Source organism: Lepidochelys kempii, chromosome 5, assembly GCF_965140285.1.
Source record: "Lepidochelys kempii isolate rLepKem1 chromosome 5, rLepKem1.hap1, whole genome shotgun sequence".
In the NCBI taxonomy this organism is placed as follows: domain Eukaryota; kingdom Metazoa; phylum Chordata; order Testudines; family Cheloniidae; genus Lepidochelys; species Lepidochelys kempii.
The window spans coordinates 62,624,879-62,647,746 of NC_136384.1; the positions used below are offsets into that span (position 1 = coordinate 62,624,879).

General features: G+C 39.6%; 1 protein-coding gene across 1 annotated transcript; it reads left to right on the forward strand.

Annotated features, from left to right (window-relative positions):
• The first annotated feature begins 563 nt into the window (after positions 1-563).
• LOC140911940 (uncharacterized) lies at positions 564-21,181 on the forward strand. The gene is made up of 8 exons (XM_078852823.1): positions 564-800; positions 1,079-1,238; positions 2,311-2,497; positions 5,627-5,817; positions 10,503-10,627; positions 12,887-13,076; positions 18,119-18,328; positions 20,900-21,181. The coding sequence occupies exons 1-5, from the start codon at positions 793-795 to the stop codon at positions 10,557-10,559; spliced, it is 603 nt and encodes a 200-aa protein (XP_078708949.1). The 5' UTR covers positions 564-792; the 3' UTR covers positions 10,560-10,627; positions 12,887-13,076; positions 18,119-18,328; positions 20,900-21,181.
• Positions 21,182-22,868: the final 1,687 nt, after the last annotated feature.

Below are 22,868 nucleotides of genomic sequence, written 5' to 3' on the forward strand. Positions count from 1 at the left end.
CTAATGTCTGTCTGACTCTCCCTGTGAAATACACAGCAAGTAGTAGGACTTTGACACAAGTCATCCTGTCAAAACTACCAATACTTGTTACACAATATATAACCTGTGCAACTCTCTGTTGCTGGATATTATTGGACATTCAAACTGGTTTTATGTACAGAAGAAATGTTGGTGAGAACACCAGTGTTACCTGGTATACTTTCCACAAAATGCCAAAGAATCTATGTTCCAGAGACCAGGCAAAAGAGATCTTAGTTTAACATCTAACATAATAAATGAACCTTGAACAGTGCAAGACTTATAATGCTCCACTGTCAGCATAGGCTGAGAGTCTAAGAACAGAAGCTGAGACCACAGCTTGTCAGTTTCTGGTTCAGGTTTAAGTGTTTCCAGAATCATGTTAACCTGCATAGAAAGCATGGGTACTTTTATTTTCACATCATGCACGTCTCTTCATGCTTTTGAAAAACTCTCGTCACACACGGAATCATTAATAAGATGGTCTCATTCTGGTGACATGCAAACTACAAGTCCCACAATGCTCTGCAGCTGGGGAGTAGTGCAGAAATGCTTTCAGCCTTCACATGGAGGTAACTGGGAAACGAAGAAATAAACACACTTGCCATGAAGTGCAAGTATCTGTTTTTGCAAAAGTAAAAGAAATCTTCTTTGACAGGGGCCTGTACCAGGAAAGTTCTTTCAGTGTAATAAACTCCTTTTTGAATGGGTATGCATGAAAAAGAAAATTAATGGAAAGAAACCAGGGCTTCTGTACAGCTTATTCTTCAGAAAATGTTTAGGTAGGTAATTCAGGAGTGTTCTCCTCTTTTTTTTTCCCTTTGTACAATAGAAGCTATTATTAATATATCACTAACTTTATCAGCATTTTATTAGACTAAAGTTTGACTAAACAAGTTTTGAAACCATTTTGGTAAATACTGCAAATATCAGTGCAATATACTTTGAATCACTATCCTAACCACAGCTCTGTTCAGAGGTTTATACTGTTTTTCAAATGTATAAAATAATTCTGTGCCCCCCTTGGAGTAAAGTCTTACTTTTATTTCTTTTTGTAAAGGGTGGGGTCTCTAAAATCCTACAACTGTGAGCAATGTGGGAATGATTTTGTCAGTCGCACTGCCTTGAGGTATCATTTCCGAGCAAAACATCTTGGAAAAGTTCACTGTGAAAAATGTGGTAGGGAAGTTTTGAGAAAAACACTTCAGGACCATGAAGCGGTAAGGCTGTTTGAGAGCTCTGATTCTGTCTCTTTTCTCACAACTGGAATTTTATTGGTTCCCAGTCTCTGCTCTTCCTTTTGTATGTTTAGTATGTTTTTACTTTTCTTTCAATAGAGACATTTACACTGGAACAGAAAGGACATCTTGTCATTGAAAAATGGCTTATATATGCATAGTAAATATATATATCTGATCGTCTGACTGCAGTATTGGTGGAAATCCTGCCCTAGCATGTGGATAGATAAAATAACCCAATAGATTTTATTATCTCTAATTTCTGTGCTCAGTGCGTTTCAAGTATGGTCTGTCTGTAGGTGTTTCACACCCAGTGTAAAAGCAACAGCCATTTAGTTTGTTACAGTGCCACCCCTGCCAAGGAAACCTTGATTAGCTTTATATAAAACTATAAAGAAAATCAAAGGAACCTCTGTGGATTGACTGAAGTCCTGTCCAGCTCAGACATAGCATGGAAGAGAATGAGCTCTGGTGCTTATGGAAGCTCCCACTGCAAACACTAAAGTATGGATTTTATCAGAAGACATTTCTTAAAAAATAATTCCTTTAGGTGGTTTTCTCTTAATCTCATGAATACTTTTCTTATTTGGACTGTCAAGTTCCTATAAGTGGAAGGAAATGTGGCACTGTGCTGTGGTCCAATTGACTACTGCTTGCCACCATGGAGGTGACTTTATTTCACTGCTGCTATATTTACAAAAGTCACCAATGAAAAGTCCACATCCCCTGCAGATACCACATAGTTACCACTGTTCTTTCCTATTCTAAGTATAGTGTCTCAAATAATTCCTATATACATTTTATTTTAAATCATGGCAAGCTTCAAGGTGGATGTCTAAAAATGGAATTATTGGAGCTGTTGCTATTTTTTTTTATTATATATGCTTTATGAATATGGCCCACTGTCTTTTCCCATATAGTGTGTTTTAAAAATGTTGAAGTTTGTCTTGAAATGAGCTCCTGGAGGTACTTCCAATTCACTGTATTAGCCAGCCTCTTTTTTCCATATCCAACTTACTCCTATGTATGATGTGCCCCATCTTCCCTTTAACAGGCCAACCATGAAAGGATGACTGCTGAAAAACAAGGGTGTTTCTGGGACATGCCTCCAAAGAGGGAAGCAAAATTTGTGGCCATGGAAATGTCTACCTCCTGTAGGATGTGCCCCAGGCAATTTGGAACAATCCACAGCAGGGAACACCATGAGAAACAAGATCATCACTTCACAGCCAGCAAAAGAGGTACCGCCGCTGCTTGGAACAGACGGGAAGTTTTGCTAGAGTGCTCTGGCCATTAGGGAGGGAGCATCAAGGGCTAACTAACATAAGTGTCAAATGCTTTCACTGGTGAGATCACTCCCAAGATGGTTAATTTTCCTTGACCATTTGACTCTTATCCAGCAAAACTCTTCCTGAAAGAGCACCGAGTTGTGTGGGGTGCTGATTGTTCTCAATGCCCACTGTAGTTGATAGGAGTTGAGGGTATGTAGCACTGTGCAGGATGGGACACTCACACTGGTAACTCTAGTTACTGGTAACCAACTAGTTACAACTAGTGTGTCTGGTGAGGACTTGTGGTGGCGGTGGTTACAATGAATCTCCTCATTTTGCAGTTATGAAATGTAATACCTCCTTGCTTTGAGACTGTCTACAGGGCTGGGCATTAACATTTTTGGTATAAATAAATAGATATGGCACAATGTTCCGCTAGTAAATGAATCTACATCAGAAGCTACAGAACAAAAAGCGTATTGAAAATAGACATCATCATTAGTTTGTGTTCACTGTCACGACCTTGTCTTACCCAACCCTCCCTTAGCCATCAGGCTTGTTATTTTAAATGTTGGAGAGGGATATGGATAAGAAATAGCTTGTGCTATTGTCCTCATCCACATTTTGTACTTCTCTGGCAATGAAGCTCCCTTGGAATTTTCTTAGTGCTTGATCAGTTTGTAGACATTCTTCACACACGTGGAAAGTGTGTGGGTTTGTTTTTTTTTATTAGAGGCCTTTAGGAAAGGCACCCTACAGCCAAACACATTTTTTGGCATATAAGCTGCAGTTCTATTAAATAAATAACAACCACACAGTAACCAAACATAAAAGTGGAATGTGTAATTCTTACAGTAACGGGCCAGCTGCCACAGAAACAAGCTGCTGTTTGATCCAATCAGTGTTTGCTGACCCAAAGGTTATAAAATCATTGCCTCAAGCCATCTGAAAACCATCTGGCCCACTAAGATGTGGGTGATAGACATGACCATAAAACCAAAACCTCGAGTCCCATAAAGAAGATTGGAGCAGCCCCTAGGCTGAACTCCCAGCAGTCTCCTCCAGTAGATATGACTATCTTTATGGCTGTCCCCTTGTTGCAACAATTTAGTCTTGGAGAGGACTATTTCTCGCTCCAAAAGCTCTCAGCCAAAACTGGCCTGACTTTTCCTACCTGTAAAAACTACACTACCATCAGATGCTGCTAGCAGCTGCTTGCTTGGCATCCCACCAAGCCAACCACTCACAAATACCTCTCCTGTCATAATCGAATGCCCGGGATAAAAATGCCATAACTGATGTCCAACAAATGCCCTTTGCAGGCCTAGGCAAGCACATGATACACCAGTGCTCAAAGCCTTTCTCATTTCTCAGTCTACATTTTCACGAGCCTGTTTACCACAATAGCCAAGGAAACTCCTTTCCATATCTGGGCTATGTCATTTTGTAACCAGCACCATAAGGCTCAGGAAGGCACAACCGCTCTGCACACAAGACCTAACAATCTAGCTAATCTTTGTAAATAGTTTAGGGTGACTTTAACGAACTATTAGCCTTCCTATCTGTTCCCTTCATTGATCAACCTTCACGGCTGGGAAGTGAGACACTCTAGTCTCTACTGATTACTGTGCCCAGGTGTGTAATATATTATTTGGTTCCTCTGTTTTCTCCTATGCCAGTAGAATCCCAAGAGACTCTGTGGTGGAACAAATTGTTTAAATCAAGGCTTTCCAATGCCTGAATCTGCTAAGGCTGAGAAACAAAACATTGTCCAGGTCGTGTGCCATGCACAATAGGTCACATCCATGTCTTTCCATTCTAACAAGATGCTAAATAGTTCAAAGGAAAATGACAATCACCTGGGCATGGCCTTATCAGAATGCTGAAAGCCCCATCAAATCAAAAGCATTAGAGTGAACCAGCAATAAATAAAAAGCTGCCTTCATACCACAGGCAGGGGGCATGTGATTAAAAGATGGTTACTTTACTGAGCAATTCTGCAACTCAATGAGATTGTTATTCAAACCCTTCCATGTATAGGCCAAATGATGAATCAGTCCAGACTTTCTTGGCACCACCGCCAGTTATGAAATCTTCAAATTGTTAAAGGGCCCCGTCAGAAGTCCTGTCACTAGAACAGATCTCACTTCACCAGCTTTCTTTTCCCTTACAAATTCTGGAAGAGTAGATAACTTCAAATTATCTGACAGAATCCTTTACCCATGATGAGGCATTCTAAAGCTCCTTTTTAAAACCCCCACCACAGAATTCCACCTACCGTCTGATCGTGCAACCCTGTAATAACACCAGTAGGGAAAGCAAATTAACATGAGCATGGGATCCTTTGTCCTTAAAGAATCCTGTTTTAGGGCCTCCTGGTGGTTGGCCAACCTTCCCATTTTTCTTGCCCTTGCTAGGACCTGTGTCCTTCCAATAAGAACTTCTCCCACATGCCCTCACTGCACTTGGAGAATTTGTGCAAGAATCTCCATAGCTGTTTTCAGCAGGTGCCTCTCCAAGAGGGCCAATAAAACTCTTTGCCTCTCCCAATGTGTTCCTAGCCTCCTGGTACTGGGAGGACACTGTCTGTAATCTGCTACGGAATAGGCCAGAAAGAGATCCATATAAACCCACAGCTGGATATAGTGGGTGTGGAAGAAGATTTTAACTGTGGTATTTGGGGTAAACTTGAGAAGGGGAAGCAGATAATCTGGGAATGAGGAATTTGTAATAGTTAAGATGAGAGAGAGAGAGAGAGAGGGGAGAGAGAAAAGGTGTGTGCTCGGGTTTTAGCAGTGAAGATTAAAAGGAAGAGGCAGATTTAGAGACAGTGTAGTGGAAAAATGTCAGGTTTTGAGGTATTATACTAATGATTTTTTACTTTACACAACATCACTTGTGGGTCCTTGGGCATTGAGTACTAGCTATCTGCCACAGCTGATTAAAAGAAAGCAAGGAATTTATAGCATTATTATTATATTACAATCATATCTGTTCTGGAGATGAATTTTACTCAGTTTGAAATGACCACGAAATGAGAGCTTCTTAAGTCCTTTTCAAGCAAATTAGTGATCAGACTTTAATTTACTTTCTCTGCAGCTCAAATGGCCACTGGATTGTCACCTGGTAATATCTTGGATTATAAAAATCCAACAGAACTAAAGAGATTTGTAGAAGAAAAGCTTCGACCCATTCCAGGCCCTGCAAGCATTGCCTGTGCAACAGAAATAGAGGCAGTTATTAATTTGCTCAAGGAATGCTTTCCATTACCAGTAGCTCGGCTCATTAAGGTAAACATGATTTCCTCTTTTTATTGCGGTTCAACAAAATAGCATTTCCTTCACTTGGCAAGGTGTTGCAGTCCGTATGTATCTGTACCACACGCTCCTCTTGTGTCCCAAGAGTCCAGAAGGAGTGATCTCATAAACAGTGAATTTCCTTTTGGTTTAGATTCAAGTTTGACCCTTAGCATTATTTGGATCCACCATATTTTCTGAGGATTTAATCCTTTTAAAAGACTAGCATTTAGTTTCTTGCATCTAAATATGAGTTGAGCCTATGGTAATAATCTTTCCTCTACCTGTAATTGCTCTTTTAGACCAATTATACTAATTGTGTAAATCTGGATTTACACAATTTTTTAAGGCAAATTACTGGCTCATTTAGTTCTCCAGAGGTCCTAAAGTGACATCCCTAGAGACTGAATATTCTCACAGGACTGATGTAGTACAGTATCAACTTCCCCGTAACACCTTGTCATTGTACATCAACTTTATTCTGAAGGAACCATTTTTAGGGGTGAGACGGCAATTCGACTTCCATACCCATTCCATATGAAGCCTGTTTACCAAGAAATTAGTGGTGCATTTCTGTTGCAGACAACTGTCTGCTAAGAACTGGCCTGAGATTTCTAACTGATTATAAACACCCCTACCTGTAGTGTGGCCATTGCATTATTGTAAGAATGCTCTCAGTACCAAATACATGAGGATGTACTCATTAGCATGAGTAGGGGTTGCCTAGTTGGGCCCTATGCTCTTACTACAGTGACTGTAGCAAGCAGAGCTCTAGATGTGTATTGATAGATATGCTCTAGTTTAAAATGTACTTAACAAAATAAAGAGAATGCGTTTGGCACCCAACATTGGGATGCGATTTTTATTAGGTTAGAATCTGTTAGTTACTAATAAGTACTTTTGCATTAGAAAATAAACTCTTTTTTGACACCAAATTTCAAAAAGGCTCTCACTGCCTTTCTCCTCTGCCTCCCCCCAAACCTCCTCAACATGGTTGACTACAATTTGAATACTTGCATAAACCATATTCAACACCCAGTGAAGAAAACTTGATTTGCCCTTGTGATTTGGGTGTTGAACCCAATTCCATTCCTATAGTATATACCACCAATGATACTGTGAATCCTGTTACTAGTATAGGGCCTGATCCAAAGTCCATTTGAAAGACCCAGGGTTCAGGCCCACCTTGTGTCTCACCTTAGTATCATGTAAACTATAAATTACTTGCAAGTAGGTAGACAAGACAGTCTAAGACATTACAGAAGGCCTGCTTTACCAACATTGCAAAAATGTCCTGTTTACAGAAAAAAATCAAGCGCTAATCATCTTTCTGGCCTATCTTACATAACAGGGAGGCTCATATATAAAAGGAACTGATACACAAGGTTGTTCTGATGTTGATATAGTGCTATTTAGTGAAGCCTTTGAAAATCTAGAAGACTGCAAAAAGAAACTGCCAGAAGTTATAAATGATCTTGGAAAAAGACTGAAGAAATCTTCATGGGCCAGCAGGTTTGGATCATGATGGTTGTATGTATTTTCTATGTTTAGTTAGTATTAGAGCTTTTACTTGCTCCAGATGTTACACAGGCATCTGAAGATGTGATCCCCCCCTAGACTGCCGACTTCACAGAGCACAGCAAAATCAGAAAATAAAATGGATAAAATCAAACTAGAAAACTGGACACAAAATGGTGTGTGTACCAATACAGACATTGATAAAATTGCCATTAGAGATTTATAAGGTAGATCACACCGTCTTGTCAAGCCTTAATGATTCATCATTTTCTCCCACTTTGCACCTTCACCCTCTAGTTTCTATAGCATGAATGAGAGCAACTGAATGGGACTCCGTACAGACCATTCATCTATAATGTGAAGTACTGTGCTCCTCCCTCACTTCAGTGAGCTTGTCTAGAGACGAAACATGCCCTATCCACAGTGCAAACAAATACTAAGTATCTCACTGCTTTGGCTAACCATGACACATGGTGATCCATGGTGTGTGTGTGTGTGTGTGTGGGGGGGATACATGGAGACAGCAAACCTGGGTTTCAGGGGACGTTGTCTGCTGCGCAGGAGCAGGGTGTATTTTATACTCCCTGGCTGTGGGATTTTGAGGTTGTGGAAAGAGATGTGGCGATATTGCCAGTGATTAATTGTTTTAGTATGAAAGCCAAAGAGTGTCCCCTAAATATTTTTTCTCTAGTGGAGATCCCATCCAACCCAAAATGCACATGGGTTTTGTTTCCCATAAGAAGCCTCATAAAACACATTTGGGATCCTGTTTTAGATCGACCTGTTTTTATATTTAATCTTAATCCAACCTAGTGTCACTCCAGAAACTGCATCTAAATACTCCCTCTAGGGAGGAGGCACTGAGATTGTGGTGGGACAAGTTAGAGGGGAGAACTGAGGTCTATGAGTTACGGAGGACTGGGTGACGGGATGAGCAATAAAATATAGAGGTTTTTCGCTCTAGGTCAGGGATTTGAATCCATCCAAACAGAAGGGACATGAAGTTGTTAACATGGCTATGTGGCAACCTATGTGAAATACGTTTTGTGGTCCTTTCCAGATTCCAGTGGAGAGGTGCTCGCATCCCAAGAATGACCATGACAATAGAGAGTTATTGGCAGTCTTGAATGAGAGGTCAAGGCTTGAATTGCCATGGAAACAGGCCATTTTGCCAAAAGAGGCAGCCCCTCCAGTTCTGAGCTGAGGCACACTGCTGAGCAAAGTGTGGAAGCTTCCACCGCTACTTCCCGTGTTGTGCCTGTTCAGTGAACAAAGGGATGTGTGGCGTCCCTGGGGTCTGTAATCTGGTATCTTTCATACTCCATGTTTTAGAGACCGTCCACGATGTCAATGTGGGCAGCCACAAAGCATGACCCACGCTGTTGAGGACGGCAAAATGACTCAACTTCCTGGAGGTCTTTGAGCCTTGAGCATCATTGATAAGAAAGCGGTGCCTGGCTTGACCAGACTGCATACGCCAAATGATAGTTCCATACTGCATGAGCATTAATTTGTACACACTCATAATACATTTATATAAATAAACCCATGGCCTATGCCTTTTAAGTGGAAATTAATTTTAAAAACTAGAGAGGATATTAAGACACATTTTGTAGGCTCTTAAAAATATCTCCAGTTTGCATCGCTAGGTGTGGTGAAATATGTCTTGTGTGTGTTTGTTCAGTATCATTCATTTTCATAGCCCTTCAGTTGTCCTTTCTAGCTGTGAATAAGTCTACACTGGGAGTGCTTTGCTATACCAGTATACTGCACTTGCAAAATATTCCTAGTGTGGATGCAGCTTATAGTGGCAATACTGCACTTTTGCCACAGTTCCCACTGACTTCAGCTATATCTGGGAGTGCTCAGCACTCTGCAAATCAAACGTCCGGGCCTCAAGTCAAGCACTCAGAAAAGGAGGAATAGACAATTTGTGATCACCTGTGAAAAGCTGATTAAGTGACTTGCCTAGCAATACATAAGGACTCTGGGGCAGAGACAGGGATAGAATGCAGTTCTCTAGGGCAGAATTCAGCTTGTGGAAAATTAGTATATGATAATGTAATTAAAGACTGTATCATACTGCATACTCTCAGGGGGAGCACAGGCAACCTTAATTCTGACATTTCTGAACTTTGCACTGCTTGACTTCGTAATTGAATGATGATCTTTTATCATAGTTGTTGTGTATAATTACTTAGTATTTTTCTTCAGTTTTCTTTTTTAAAACTTTTTAATGTGGCATCTTATTGACATCAGCAGGGTTGGAACGTTTAGCTCAACTACACCGACCTCTGCCACGTTGACTAACAGAGTAACTGGTGGCAGTAATAGGTTAATAGCCTCTGTGTGGAGTAGTATGAGAGGGGGCTGGGACACACATACTTTGCCAGTGGGTTTCACAGATATTTGCTGACTGCAGAGGAGTGGTGAGACTCAGGAAACTTGGGTTCCATTGTTCTCAAATAGACACCGGGGGTTGGGGGGTGGGGGGTTCGTTCTCTAATAGTCACAGACTGTCTGTTCTTCCCCAAAACTGGACCTATGAAGGTACGTGTGGTGATCTCTAGGTTTTTTGTATGTAGCTGTCTGTACGGTTCCACTGTTGAAGTTGATCATGGTGTCCAGGAAGTGGAGACTGATATAGGAGTGTTCCAGAGGGAGTTTTAATGGACAGGTGGTGTAGTCTGTCTGTCTTGGCATTTCCTCTTATTTTTACCACCCAGCAGCAAAAAGGAAGAATATGACAAAGCCACTTACACTGCCAGCTAGTTTGAGAAATTGACCTTCATTTCCTATTAACGTGAGGTTTTGCATCTTATACATGTCAGTATATGTATTGCTATGAGATATTTATAAATTACTAGCTTTATAAAAGAAATATGAAGGGCCAGACTGGCCACTGGTGTAAACAAGCATGAGTTTTCTGACTTTAGTGGTGTTTAATTCATTTACACTGGTGGTTAATTTGGCCCTGAGACTTCCGTGTGGCCTTTTGCAAATATCATACAGGCTGATATTTATTTTTATTTCTGAGGGAGGAGACTTTCCAGCCACCTTCCTCCATCCTTACTACACAGTAGAAAGGATTTAAACCTTTGAACCCTTCCTTCCCCCAGTATTACTGTTCAGTAATATTTTTTATCTAATGCTTGTTTTAGGATAATGATGGAGAAAAGGACCCATTTATCCTTACGGTTTCATTTCAAGTGCTATAAGAATCACCATGGTCACTCATTTGATATCATGCCTTGCTATGACATGCTGGGGCCTGCACCATCAAGAGGTAGGGGATGAATGTTTTCCTTTGGGGAGAAACTTTCTTTATCAGGGAATGATCACTCATGACCATTTATACCCATCATATAGCTCTATAAATTGCATAATGTTTCAGCTCTGCCTTGTGACATCTAGGCTATAGATCTATTTTAGTGTTGACAGTTATAGTAGTCTCCGTAGACTGTACTGTGAGAGAATTTGGGGGAAATGGCACTTTTGCCTCACTACTTGCTAATGATTGTGATGCTTTTAAACTCCAAGCACTTTCCCATACATACATACACAAACACACTCTCTCTCTTTATGCAGGAACCATCAAACACCTGTAAACTAGGTATTCAGATGCAATGTCTAATTTGTGCAGTTCTTACTGTACTGAGTTAATAGATTCCATTCCATAATGTATTTCTAGATATACTTCATATCTCTTCTTAACAACTTTAGATGTACGAGAATCATTGGATCTTCATTTGGCATAAAGGGCTTGATTTTCAAAAGTGACATAGCCATTGTGGGTATGTCTACACTGCAGTTGGGAGCTGTGAGCTAGCTTACTACTAATAGGAATGAAGCTATAACAGCACAAGCTTGCCATTTGGCATCCTGGGTGGGCTTGTGATCTGGTCCCATTTTTCTGCTGCCTGTGTGCTATGGCTTCTCTGCTATTTTTAATGAGCTAGTTTGAACAAAGCTAAGGAGGGTTTGCCTACACATGCTGCAATCACACCTCCAACTGCAGTGTACACATACCCTGTGTGTGCAATATCTGCAGTTGCACGCATAAATCAGGTACGTATATAGGTCACTGATTCAGAGCAATCTGGATCGTTTGGTAAACTGTGGGCAGACAAACAATACGTGTTTTCATATGACCAAATGTAAATGTATACATCTGGTAACAAAGAATATACGCCACACTTACAGAATGAGGGACTCTATCCCTGGAAGCAGTGGCTCTGAAAAAGATTTGGGGGTGGGGGCGAATAATGGGCTGAACAGTTTGATGCTGTTGCCAAAAGAGTTAACGCTATCCTGAAATGCATAAACAGGGGAGTCTTGCATAGGAATAGAAAATTATTTTACCACTACATTTAGCACTGGTGTGATGGCCACTGGAATACTGCTTCCAGTTCTGGTGCCTACAATTCAAGAAGGATGTTGATAAATTGGAGACAGTTCAGAGAAGAGCCAAGAGAATGATTAAAGGATTGGAAAGCATGCCTTATAGTGACAGACTCAGAACTCAATTTGTTTAGCTTAATAAAGAGTCAGTTAAGGGGTGACTTAATTACAGTCTGTAAGTATCTACATGGGGAACAAATATTTAGTAAAGGGCTCTTCAGTCTAGCAGAGAAAGGTGTAACACAGTCCAACGGCTGGAAGTTGAAGCTAGAAAAATTCAAACTGGAAATAAGGTGTAAATTTTAACAATCAGAGTAATTAAGCATGGGAACAATTTACCAAAGGCAGTGGTGGAATTTCTATCACTGCCAATTTCTGAATCAAGATTGGATATTTTTCTAAGAGAGATGCACTAGGAATTATTTTGGGGAAGTTCTGTGGCCTGTGTTGTACAGGAAGTCAGATTAGAAGATCACAATGTTCCCTTCTGGCCTGGGAATCTTTGAATCTATGAAAAACATGCAAATAAATAATTAGTCACAACTAACTGTTGACATAGTTGATGTTCATGTAGTCTGAATAACTGTATGCACATCGTGCAAATTTTTTTTGTACATTCAATAATGTATATTTTTTAAAAATTGGCCCCAATTTTTAACTTTAAAAATCATTATTATAATTTGCCTTTTTCCACACAGATAGTGGAACAAACTAAAATAATGATGCCCAAATCAGAAACTTTCCTAATAGGGGAGCATTATTTTAATCGTGTGTGTATGCATATGCAGAATGTATAACCGCTATCAACCAGAAAATATCTATATCTATATATCAATCTATATTAGGAGAGGGGGAGGAAGAAACCCACACAACCCACTACCAGTTTTTTGGATAATCTCTTGCATAGAAGATTAAATCTCTTTGTGAAACAAAATATTCTCCTAATAACATTACTGGATCTTGCATGTTTTTGTGTGCCACCAAACCTGGAATGAATTTAGTCTGGACATAAAGTGGGCTTGTTAATGTTATGGACTTGTGCAATATTTAACAGGATTTTATAGCTGTTATGAAACCTCACTATTTAAAACAAAAAAGTAAAATATTAGGGAATGCAGTCTTAGCCTTTTCTTGGTGTTAACAGGTTTAAAACAGAGCTTTTACCACAAGATCTATCTCTGTAATGACACTGATGAAATCCAGCTGTACTCAATGTCCTTGCTGCAGTACCAGGTTGAGTTTATCAAGGCATCTACCATGGTGGTGAAGGACCTGATTCGTTTGGTTAAGCACTGGTTCAGGACTTCATTTGCTAAACCAACAGCACAAAATAAGTATGTAACTAACACTTGAGCCTCTTTTCCTTTTAACATCCTTATGTTTTTGAAGACTGAACAGTGAGTACTGTATAATGGATTTTACATAATGTGTGTATTATGCTTCTCCGCTACATCTTACTGGCTGTTTTATAACTGAACTAGAATGTGATCCAATTAGACAGTGCCCTCGAGCAAGAAGATGGAGAGGCGCACAGCTGTGCTAGTGCGATTAATATATTGGCATGGCATTCTCTTTTTCCAATTAAAGTGACTCACTGTTGATTGGCATAAAGGACCCTCCACCTTTCCGGCTGACAAGACAGCTTCTGCAAATGCATGACTTGGTGGACTTTTCAAACCTTTCCAAACCAAATAGAGTAGAAATCTGGCACACACTGTTTAAACGGTGTGTAGCAAATCAGCTGAGTAAGCAGAGCCTTTTACAATAAGTAACTTCTGCTTATTTATGAATTACTGTTCTGAACAATTAACCTAGTCTGTAGGTGGAACATACATTCTGGAGACTAAAGTGAAGGAAGAATGGTTTTGGAGATAACACACTTGATCGGAACTCAGGAGATCTCTGTTCCATCTTCAGTTCTGCTTTAGTGTTCCTGTGTGACCTGGGGCAAGTCAGTTAATCTTTCTGTGCTTCAGTTCCTGGAATGCGTTGCCTAGGGAGGTGGTGGAATCTCCTTCCTTAGAAGTTTTTAAGGTCAGGCTTGACAAAGCCCTGGCTGGGATGATTTAATTGGGGATTGGTCCTGCTTTTGAGCAGGGGGTTGGACTAGATGACCTCCTGAGGTCCCTTCCAACCCTGATATTCTATGATTCTATGATTCCAGTCTATGAAATAGGGCTATAATAATAATAATACTTCCTTAGGTCACAGCGATCTTGTGAGGATAAATTCATTAATGTTTGTGACACACCAGATACTACTGCAGTGGAAGCCATAAAAGAAACAAAAAGTGTGTTTGTTGCACTCTGCCCACTGTGACCTTCATGTGGTTGTCTGTCTTCTCTGTTTAGATTATCGCTGCTGTCTCATCTGTTCAGGAAGGACAAGCACTAATGGCCATTTAAACTATTTAAGAAACTACTTTTGTGACTCACTATATAATAAACACTATCTGGATAGAAACCCTATCTGTAGCATGTGATTTCTAGAATACCATATGTTTTTCTTGCTCTACCCCCTTTCAGAGCAGTTAGATGTAGGCATACGTGCCTCTATGTATCACTTTTTTTAAAAGTAACAGCAACATGGTCTACTAACTGCTTCTGTCTTCCTCTTCTGAACTGTGTGATCCCCTCTTACTATATATCCCCCGGCTTCTGACTCATTCAGATGATGAACTGAAAAATCCGTGCAACCATAATTTCTTCCAACAAAATGCCCAAGGCAGGTATACCATGAAGGGTTACACCAAACATGTTTGTTTGACAGCTAGAAAGTCTCTGATGTGCAGTGACCTAGACAAACTTGGGCACAGGACTAAATATTTTTTATCAAATTCAGCATAAATTTATTTTCTAAGCAACTAATCCAAATTTAGCAGGTAACTAGCAGATAACTGCTATTAATATTGATCCTCACAGACACATGATTGACTGGTAAAATAAGAAGCTCCTGTACTTAAAAAAAACAAAAACAAAACAAAAACACCTTTCACGCTCAGAGTGAACCTGAATCTAGAAATGGGCTTGATATACAAAGTTTGGATCTGGATTCAAACTGTCCTAACATGTGGGTGGTTTGGATCTGGGTTTTGGTGTCTGGCTATCTAAATCTGAAACAAAACTACTGCGGGACTTTAAAAAGTTGGTCACTTTACATTTTCTTTTGTTCACTTCTGCCTTTGCAATTACAAACTGTGTCTGACAGATTTTTTCACATTCCATTTCTGACGTGAACACAATCATCCTCACTTCTTGGGATGATTGTTCACTCTAATCCTGAACTCCAAATCTGCTGACTCATCACTGATGTCAGCTCTTTCCTCTTTAGCTGTTTTCAGATGGGCCAGATTCACGTCAGGATCTGGAAAAACAGCACCAGCAGCCAACAGTTTGCCAAGGGGGGAGGAGGGCTCCAATGGCCCTACAGCCAGCCTGCTTTTTGCATAAAAAATAGCCAGCGCTGCCCATAGTAGTAGTGTGACTTGGGGTGATTGGTGCATTTCCCTATTAGCCTCCTCTGGCAGGGCTCTGATGAAGTCCCCTGTGGAAACTAAAGCTCCCTTCTCCAAGGGAACGAAATATGCTTTACCTCTCTGCCCGTTGGGAAGGGCATTTAGCATCTTCCTGCAGTACTGGAGGTGCATCTGGTCTCAAGTGGTGCTGAGGGTAAGTTTTGTATGCCGAGTAAAGCTGATGTGTAAGTGAAAGATTCTGTGCATCTTGCTGGGTGGCTGAGGAAGTGACAGTGGTGTCATGATATGAAAAAAGTCATGAATTACACTGGTGCTGTTTGCTTTACCTCCTTGCACTAGCTGAGGGATAGAGTAGATGAGCTACTAGATTATAGACATGGCAAAGACCTATGTGTCAAGACTGGCCAATGAAAGAATGACCCCTCCTTGACATTGAGAGGAAAAGATTGTTTTGCTAGTGACTGATTCTTCATTGCACCAAACCACTCCTGCCTCTTGGGCTGATTGCAATTCCCCTCATGTCTGCAAGAGGTAGAAGCTCTTTTCATTTATCATAGATATTCAGTCAGTGTTGGGAATACATTTCACCTAATATGTTTGCTGCAATAAATGTCACACTTTTATTGAGATGAGTCAGTTTAAGAGCAATATATACACAATCATATCTTGATTGCTGTGTGTACTCTGATTCAGATGTGCCAGCTAATATTTTCTCTTGTGAAGAATGTGAAAAAAAATCCTGTATGAAAGGCCAGACCAACATCCATTCTTTTGGGAAATTATTCCTTTCAATAGGAAGTATACAGTGCTTTGCTCTTTTAGTACTTCATCTGAAGCCCATACAAGCCAGTGGGGACTCTGTCCATTGATTTCTCTGGGTTTTGGGTTAAGCCCACAAGATATGTCCACATTGCAATATAAGACCAGGGTTATTAGAACTCGAGTTAGCAGACCCTAGATATGTTTACCTTGGGCTAGAGCGTCTACACTCATTTGTAATCTCAGGTTAGGAATTGTTGAAAACTGGGTCCTAAACTGAGTCCAACCACCCATATCCCAGACTCCCTAACACCTTCCCAAAATGTGGCTGCCCTAGCCCTTTGTTTCTGATGCAGTGAGGGAAAACTTGACTGTTCAGAGGACAAAGAAAATCAGCCCATGGGATTGTGGAATACTTTTGGTGGACTTCCAGAGCATGAGTCCAGTGGAGCTGTGTCTACATTGCAAAAACAATAAGGCTTGAACCTTGAGTCCTGGGTTGGCTCAGACTCGGGGGTCCTGGAATCCTGGGTCCAAACCCTGGGTTGGGATGATTTTCATGTAGGCAGAAGTGGAGTTAAGCTTGAGCCTGAATTTGAACCCTGGGCTTAAATTGCAGGGTAGATATACCCTTAAATTATACCAAGACTTCTTGGGTATGTCTACATTGCAATAAAACACCTTCAGCAGGGCTAAGGCTGTGGGGCTGATTAGTGTCAATGTTTGGGATCAGGCTGATGCCTGGGCTCTTGTACCCTCCCCCCTTGTGGGGTCCCAGAGTCTGGGAGCCAGCCTGAGCTTGAATGTCTGCACTACAACTGTATAGCCTCATAGCCAGAGCCCTGTGAGCCTGAGTCAGCTGACTTGGGACAGTTGCAGGTGGTTTATTGAAGTGTAGATGTTCCCTCTGAGTCTAATTTTTGTACCAGTGAAGTCAAATGGGAGTTTTGCCCTCCACTTCAATAGGAGCAGAATCGAGGCCTTAAACTGAAGCCATCTCACTTTTGGTGGTGTATGGTCTGTCTCTTTTCTTCTCCTCACCCAATGTTACAATGTAATCGGAATAAATTCTTTACAATGTAAAGAATAAATGGACACAACATTCAAAAACCGGTAGGAGAACACTTCAACCTCTCTGGCCACTCAGTAACAGATTTAAAGGTGGCAATTTTGCAACAGAAGAGCTTCAAAAACAGACTCCAACGAGAAACTGCTGAGCTTGAATTAATATGCAAACTAGATACCATTAACTTGGGTTTGAATAGAGACTGGGAGTGGCTGGGTCATTACACATATTGAATCTATTTCCCCATGTTAAGTATCCTCACACCTTCTTGTCAGCTGTCTAAATGGGCTATCTTGATTATCACTACAAAAGTTTTTTTTCTCCTGCTGATAATAGCTCAACTTAATTAATTAGCCTCTTACAGTTGGTATGGCTACTTCTACTTTTCATGTTCTGCGTGTGTGTATGTGTGTATTTATTTTTATATATATATATATATTTGTGTATGTGTAGGTATATATTTATATATGTGTGTGTGTGTGTGTATGTGTGTATGTATATATATATATATAATCTCTTCTTACTCTATGTTCCATTCTATGCATCCGATGAAATGGGCTGTAGCCCATGAAAGCTTATGCTCAAATAAAACTGTTAGTCTCTAAGGTGCCACAAGTACTCCTGTTCTTTTTAATGTAATCAGAGGCATTTCTGATGGTCGTAAATGGTTCCAGTTCTTTCTTTACCATATTGTTTTAGCTATTAGGCCATGGAGCTAGTGATTTGGCTTGTGACTTCTGGCATCCATGGGGCTCAGCTCGCACAGCAGAATGTATGGCATATTTTTTTATGCATTCGGTACCTGATCTGGTCACATTTGTAATTTAATCACAAAGCTGCTCTCTCCTTTTTACTGATCAATTTTCTTTATTATGCAGAATAAAATAAACTTTTCAGTGCCCCCATTGAGGGGCCTGACTGGGGACAACAGCATAATGATTGCAATGGATAACAAACAACATGAAAGTGCAAAGCTAACTTTTGTTGCTTGTTAGTGTTTGTTTTGACTTGCATTTTGTTTGTAAGAGTTTCCTGTGTAGACTTTGATGTGCTAAGCCTGTGTTCTATGAATTTAGGTTTTGCAGGCTTCCTTCTTCCTATGCTGTAGAGCTCATCACAATCTCCATCTGGCAGCTGGCAGGGAAGCCAGTCTTTTTCAGTCTGGTTCAGGGAATGAGAGCTATCCTAAAGCTTCTGGTTAGATACCCAGAAATGTGCATTGTTTGGCACAAACACTACAGCCCAAACTCTACAATTTTCAAAAAGGTGATCCAGAAGAAAACCAGGTAACTATATGACAAAATACCTACTGTCATCTTAATGTAAATATACCCACCAGACAGGCATAGCTGCAGCAGCTGAATTCTGCTTATGTCCTCAATAGTTCATGGGGAAAAGGAACTTAACTCATGGGAGGCAATGCAACTTTCCATTAAGAGATTACTAACATGCTTTAAAGAGACACACAATGTCTCCATAGTTTGTATCAAAACCTATTTACAGAGGGGCACTCCCTTTACTATTCTAGCAAGAGACTGTACACAGAAAGTGAAATTTACTCCAGTGCATATCACCTGCACAAGCGGCTAAACATTAAAGGGAAAATCTTCTGTAACTGGTTGATGGGCAGATGCATGTGAAGGAAGAAAAATGCTTCCATCTGCCCCATAGGCTATGTGGCATGAGGTCCTCCGCTGCTCCAATTGTCAGGAGAAGGGTCCCTTCTGGAAGACCTCCAAAGACATATAAACAGGCTTGAAATGATTCTGTTTTTATCAGTAAATGTTAGTAAATGTCAATTTTGCTATACGCACATAAACTGATAAAAAATTCCACTAATGATGATAAAAAATTACAGATAGACAAAGAACATGCTGCTTGAGAACTTATTAGTTTGATTTAAGAATATTTACTTTGCACGTTTTGACATGTAAAGTTGACAATTTGTGTTTTAACTGTTAAACTGTCCTTAAATAATTATCTGAACTCCTCCCCATAATTTCATCAAACTATGAAATTGAAATTAATGATAATCTGTAGAAATGCTTAAATAAACATAGACTGTCAAAATTATAAACAGAATTGAATTCTGCCAGGCCTATGTATAAGACAGGGCATTACTGTGATATCTAGAAAACATGATCCAAATTATGGAATTTACGAATGCTACTGTCAATTTCTGGCAAGCTAGAAGAGATCAACAGTCCTGCCACACTGAAGCTGCTTTTTGTATTTACTTTTAGTTACTGTGTGTGAAGTACCTAGCACAATAGGGTCCTGGTCCATGACTGGGGTCCTAGGTGCTACCATAACACACACAAATAATAGTGGTAATAACTTTTTAAAAAAATCCTAGGAAATTCCATGCAAAAAATGTATTAAGAGAACATGGAGATTCCATGATTAAATAAGTAAATCAGGAAATGACACAGTTTAAGATTTCATTGTTCTGTGATTGTACAGCTCCAGGGCATCCTGCTTAGGGCTTCTAAGTGCTCAAGCAACAAATAACAATTATGTACTGCTTGCATGTATGTTAATTTAATACATGTATTTAATGCATGTATGTCAATTTAATACATGTTATAGAGTACATTTTTATACAGCCTTAGATATATGTTGTGTAGCATCTAACTGTAGTTTTAACTTCTATACTTGCACTAACAGTACTTCCATATGATACCATCTCTCTGAATTGACTTGATAAACTTTTTTTATATGTTGAGTTCTCGTCTCTCAAAGGTATGTATTTTAATAGTTTTGTTAGCATCCGTGTGAATGTTCCTTTCAACCAATATTACAGTCTTCCAGAGGTGCAGTTCCAAGCATTAAGCAGTCAACTATGTGGCAAATAAAGGCAGTCTATAAATATGGCAGCAAATTTTCCACCATTACTCTCTATTATATATGTTATTTGTAGTATCGCTCGTAGGTACAGTTACTAAGTATCTTTCATATAAATGACTTGCATGGGCTCTGCTTGATTGGAACACAAGATGCCACGTGGGTCTAACTCTGTAGAAAAGTTGTATGGTGATATCTTGTATCATTTTTACAATGTGATCATGTAATTAATGAGACTGTATTGTCATGTATATACACAAGAGGCAGAATTAAGGATGCTCATTCAAATGTAACTTGGCATTTTCTGTCTTTTTGTATTCTGTGCAATCTTACTACTTCTTTAATATAAGGAGAATAGATTGTTTTAAACTGTAATATCAAGTTCAGGTGAATAATCCTGCATCAATAATTCTACTGTTTGACATATTTAAAACTTTAAAGAAATAATCATGGAATAAGAGTACCTAGGGGTTGCATACATTTCCCCATGAGTCTGTCCCTTTAAATTAGTAAGTAACATGACCAGAGAAAACAGATGCTGCTATATGATTCTAAAAGCAGAAGGGATTGAAGAGTGAAAAGGTCAAACTCCTCCCAGCTTTTAGCCTCGTGTCCTGTGTATTATCAAGTTCCCCCCTTTCTTTGCTTTCTTATGTCGCAAAGACAATCAGCACATCTGTTGCAGGGGCTTAATTTATTACTTCAGAGAAGGAGGAGTAAGAAAGAAGTGGTACAAGGTGTTAAGGACAATATTACAGTAGTGATAGACTATATAAAGCAAAACGTAATGTCTGTCTACTTTCAAGCACTATATATGTCTTCAGTTATCTTGACTTTCTGACATTTTTGAAACATCAGCTTTTTTCATCTTATCACAAAGTGCTGGTTTCCAGTGCTATTGGAATAGCTTTTGGTTGGTTACCCACTTACATCAGAGCTGCAGTTTGGGTCTTAGTAAATTGCTAGATCTCACCTCTTGGTATTGATCATATTGATTCTTATTTTTCTCTCAGGCCATTTGTTTTGGATCCTGCAAACCCAACATTTAATGTGTGTGAGAACAGCAATGCTTGGGATGAAGTGGCTCATGTGGCGAGACGGAGCCTCCTTAAGCCTCTTTTTAATGGTGTGCAAGCAAAGGAGCCCTGGCTTTTTACAAATGGCTGGTAAAAAACCAACCAGGCTAACGCTTTCTCTGAAGTCCTGTCAAATAGGTTTGCCAAGGCATATGAGACAAGTCTGCCACGAGGAATATTCCACTATAAAGAAATGTAAATAAAAAACAGTGGAGTGTGTGTTGTTTTCTCTCTAATCTACTTAACAATTCTTTGTCATTACTTCTGAATGAACCAGACACAATCCACTCGAGTCACAGGATTAAATCGTCTGCTACATTTTTATCCCTGTGTGAGGGACAAAGCTGAAAGAGATGCTTCCTTATATTTGTAAAGAGTTCAAACACCAGACCAAAGAGGGCAACATTTCATAGCTCCTACAACTTCCTTCCTTCACAGCTCACTAGGGAAGCACTGGAATTCCATAAAACTTTTGAGCATTGTTTACTTAAAAAAGGCCCATATAAAGAACTCACTTCTTACACAGTAAGATGACTATAACTCCATAATATCTGGCAAATCACTAGGTTGCAATAGATAAATGCTGGAAGGCTCTACACTAGGCTGTCTCACAATACATCGTTTATTTCCAGAAATTATGGCTGATATATCTTCTGAGTATAAGATGAAGGGGAGGTTGGAAAGATAATGAAGAGTGGAGATAATTTATGTATCCAGACTCTACCCATTGTATGGTCTACGGAGGCCCTAACCATTTTAGTCTGTAATGACAGACTTTTATATACAGTTGCAACATAAGTAATTGGGGCTACAGCACAGAGACCCCACCTGAAGGGGAGTTGGAAAGACTGCATTATTTGCTGGAATGATGGTTTTGCAGTGGTGGCTACTAACAACAGGAGAAACAGCATGAAATATGGGCCCTGATCCTACAAGGTGCTTAAGCATCATCAGCACCTCCCAGGGGTCAGGCTAGCGGTGAGGAAGAAACACAACTGAAACAGAACAGGAGGGAAATAAAAGTGGGAAAGTAGTCAGCATCAAAAAAATTTTTTTTTCTTGAGTAGCATGCTGTGTTAGTCTTAAGGTAGTTTATATGGTTAAATTACTTCACACTAGCACAGCAGATCATCTGGGATCCAGGATTTGGTGTCTAGTAATTTTTAATTTGGCTTTACTTTGATTCATCTATGGGCAGATAACAGCTTACATAATTGAAAGAAAGGTATGAAAAATTAAATTGTGTTGAAAAAATGGTCAAATTATTAGTCAATTTTAAGTGTCCAGTAGGACTGTTTATTTCTTCATCCAAATAAACAAATATAAAAATCAAGTTATTCCAATACTTTACCATTTACAAGCAGTTGTTTAAATACTTTTTGATGCTGAAATTATACCTTGATAGATAGGGACCAAATAGGTAGATAAACAATTGTTGTCAAATGCAAAATAGAGCATGTACTGTTTACTGATGCTGTATAAAATGTATCGTGCTCCACGAATCATTATGTTTTGAAAAGATCCTGAATGAAAGCTATTTTTTCCAAAGTGGTCCAAGCAAACTATTAGATGTTAGTGCTTTGTTAATTACAGTTGAATTTGTTCTGACAGTGTGAACACCACAGTGTCTCTCTCATGCTGAGAAAATAAAAATTCATAGTGTTCCATTATCTTGTATTTGTTTTAATAACATAATTGGCAAGAGTTCACTGTCTGAGATGTTAAATTGCATTGGTATATGTTTCTCAACGTATTGCTTTAAGATGCATTTCTGCTTTCACCACAGATGCTTTCACTTGAGGGTTCTCTCAGTAGCAAAAAGTGAGAATTAAAAGCACCTTGCTGCTCCCCAGCACAGACTTCACTCCCAGCTGCTGCTACTTTTGAAGAAGCTGTTTTCTTTTCT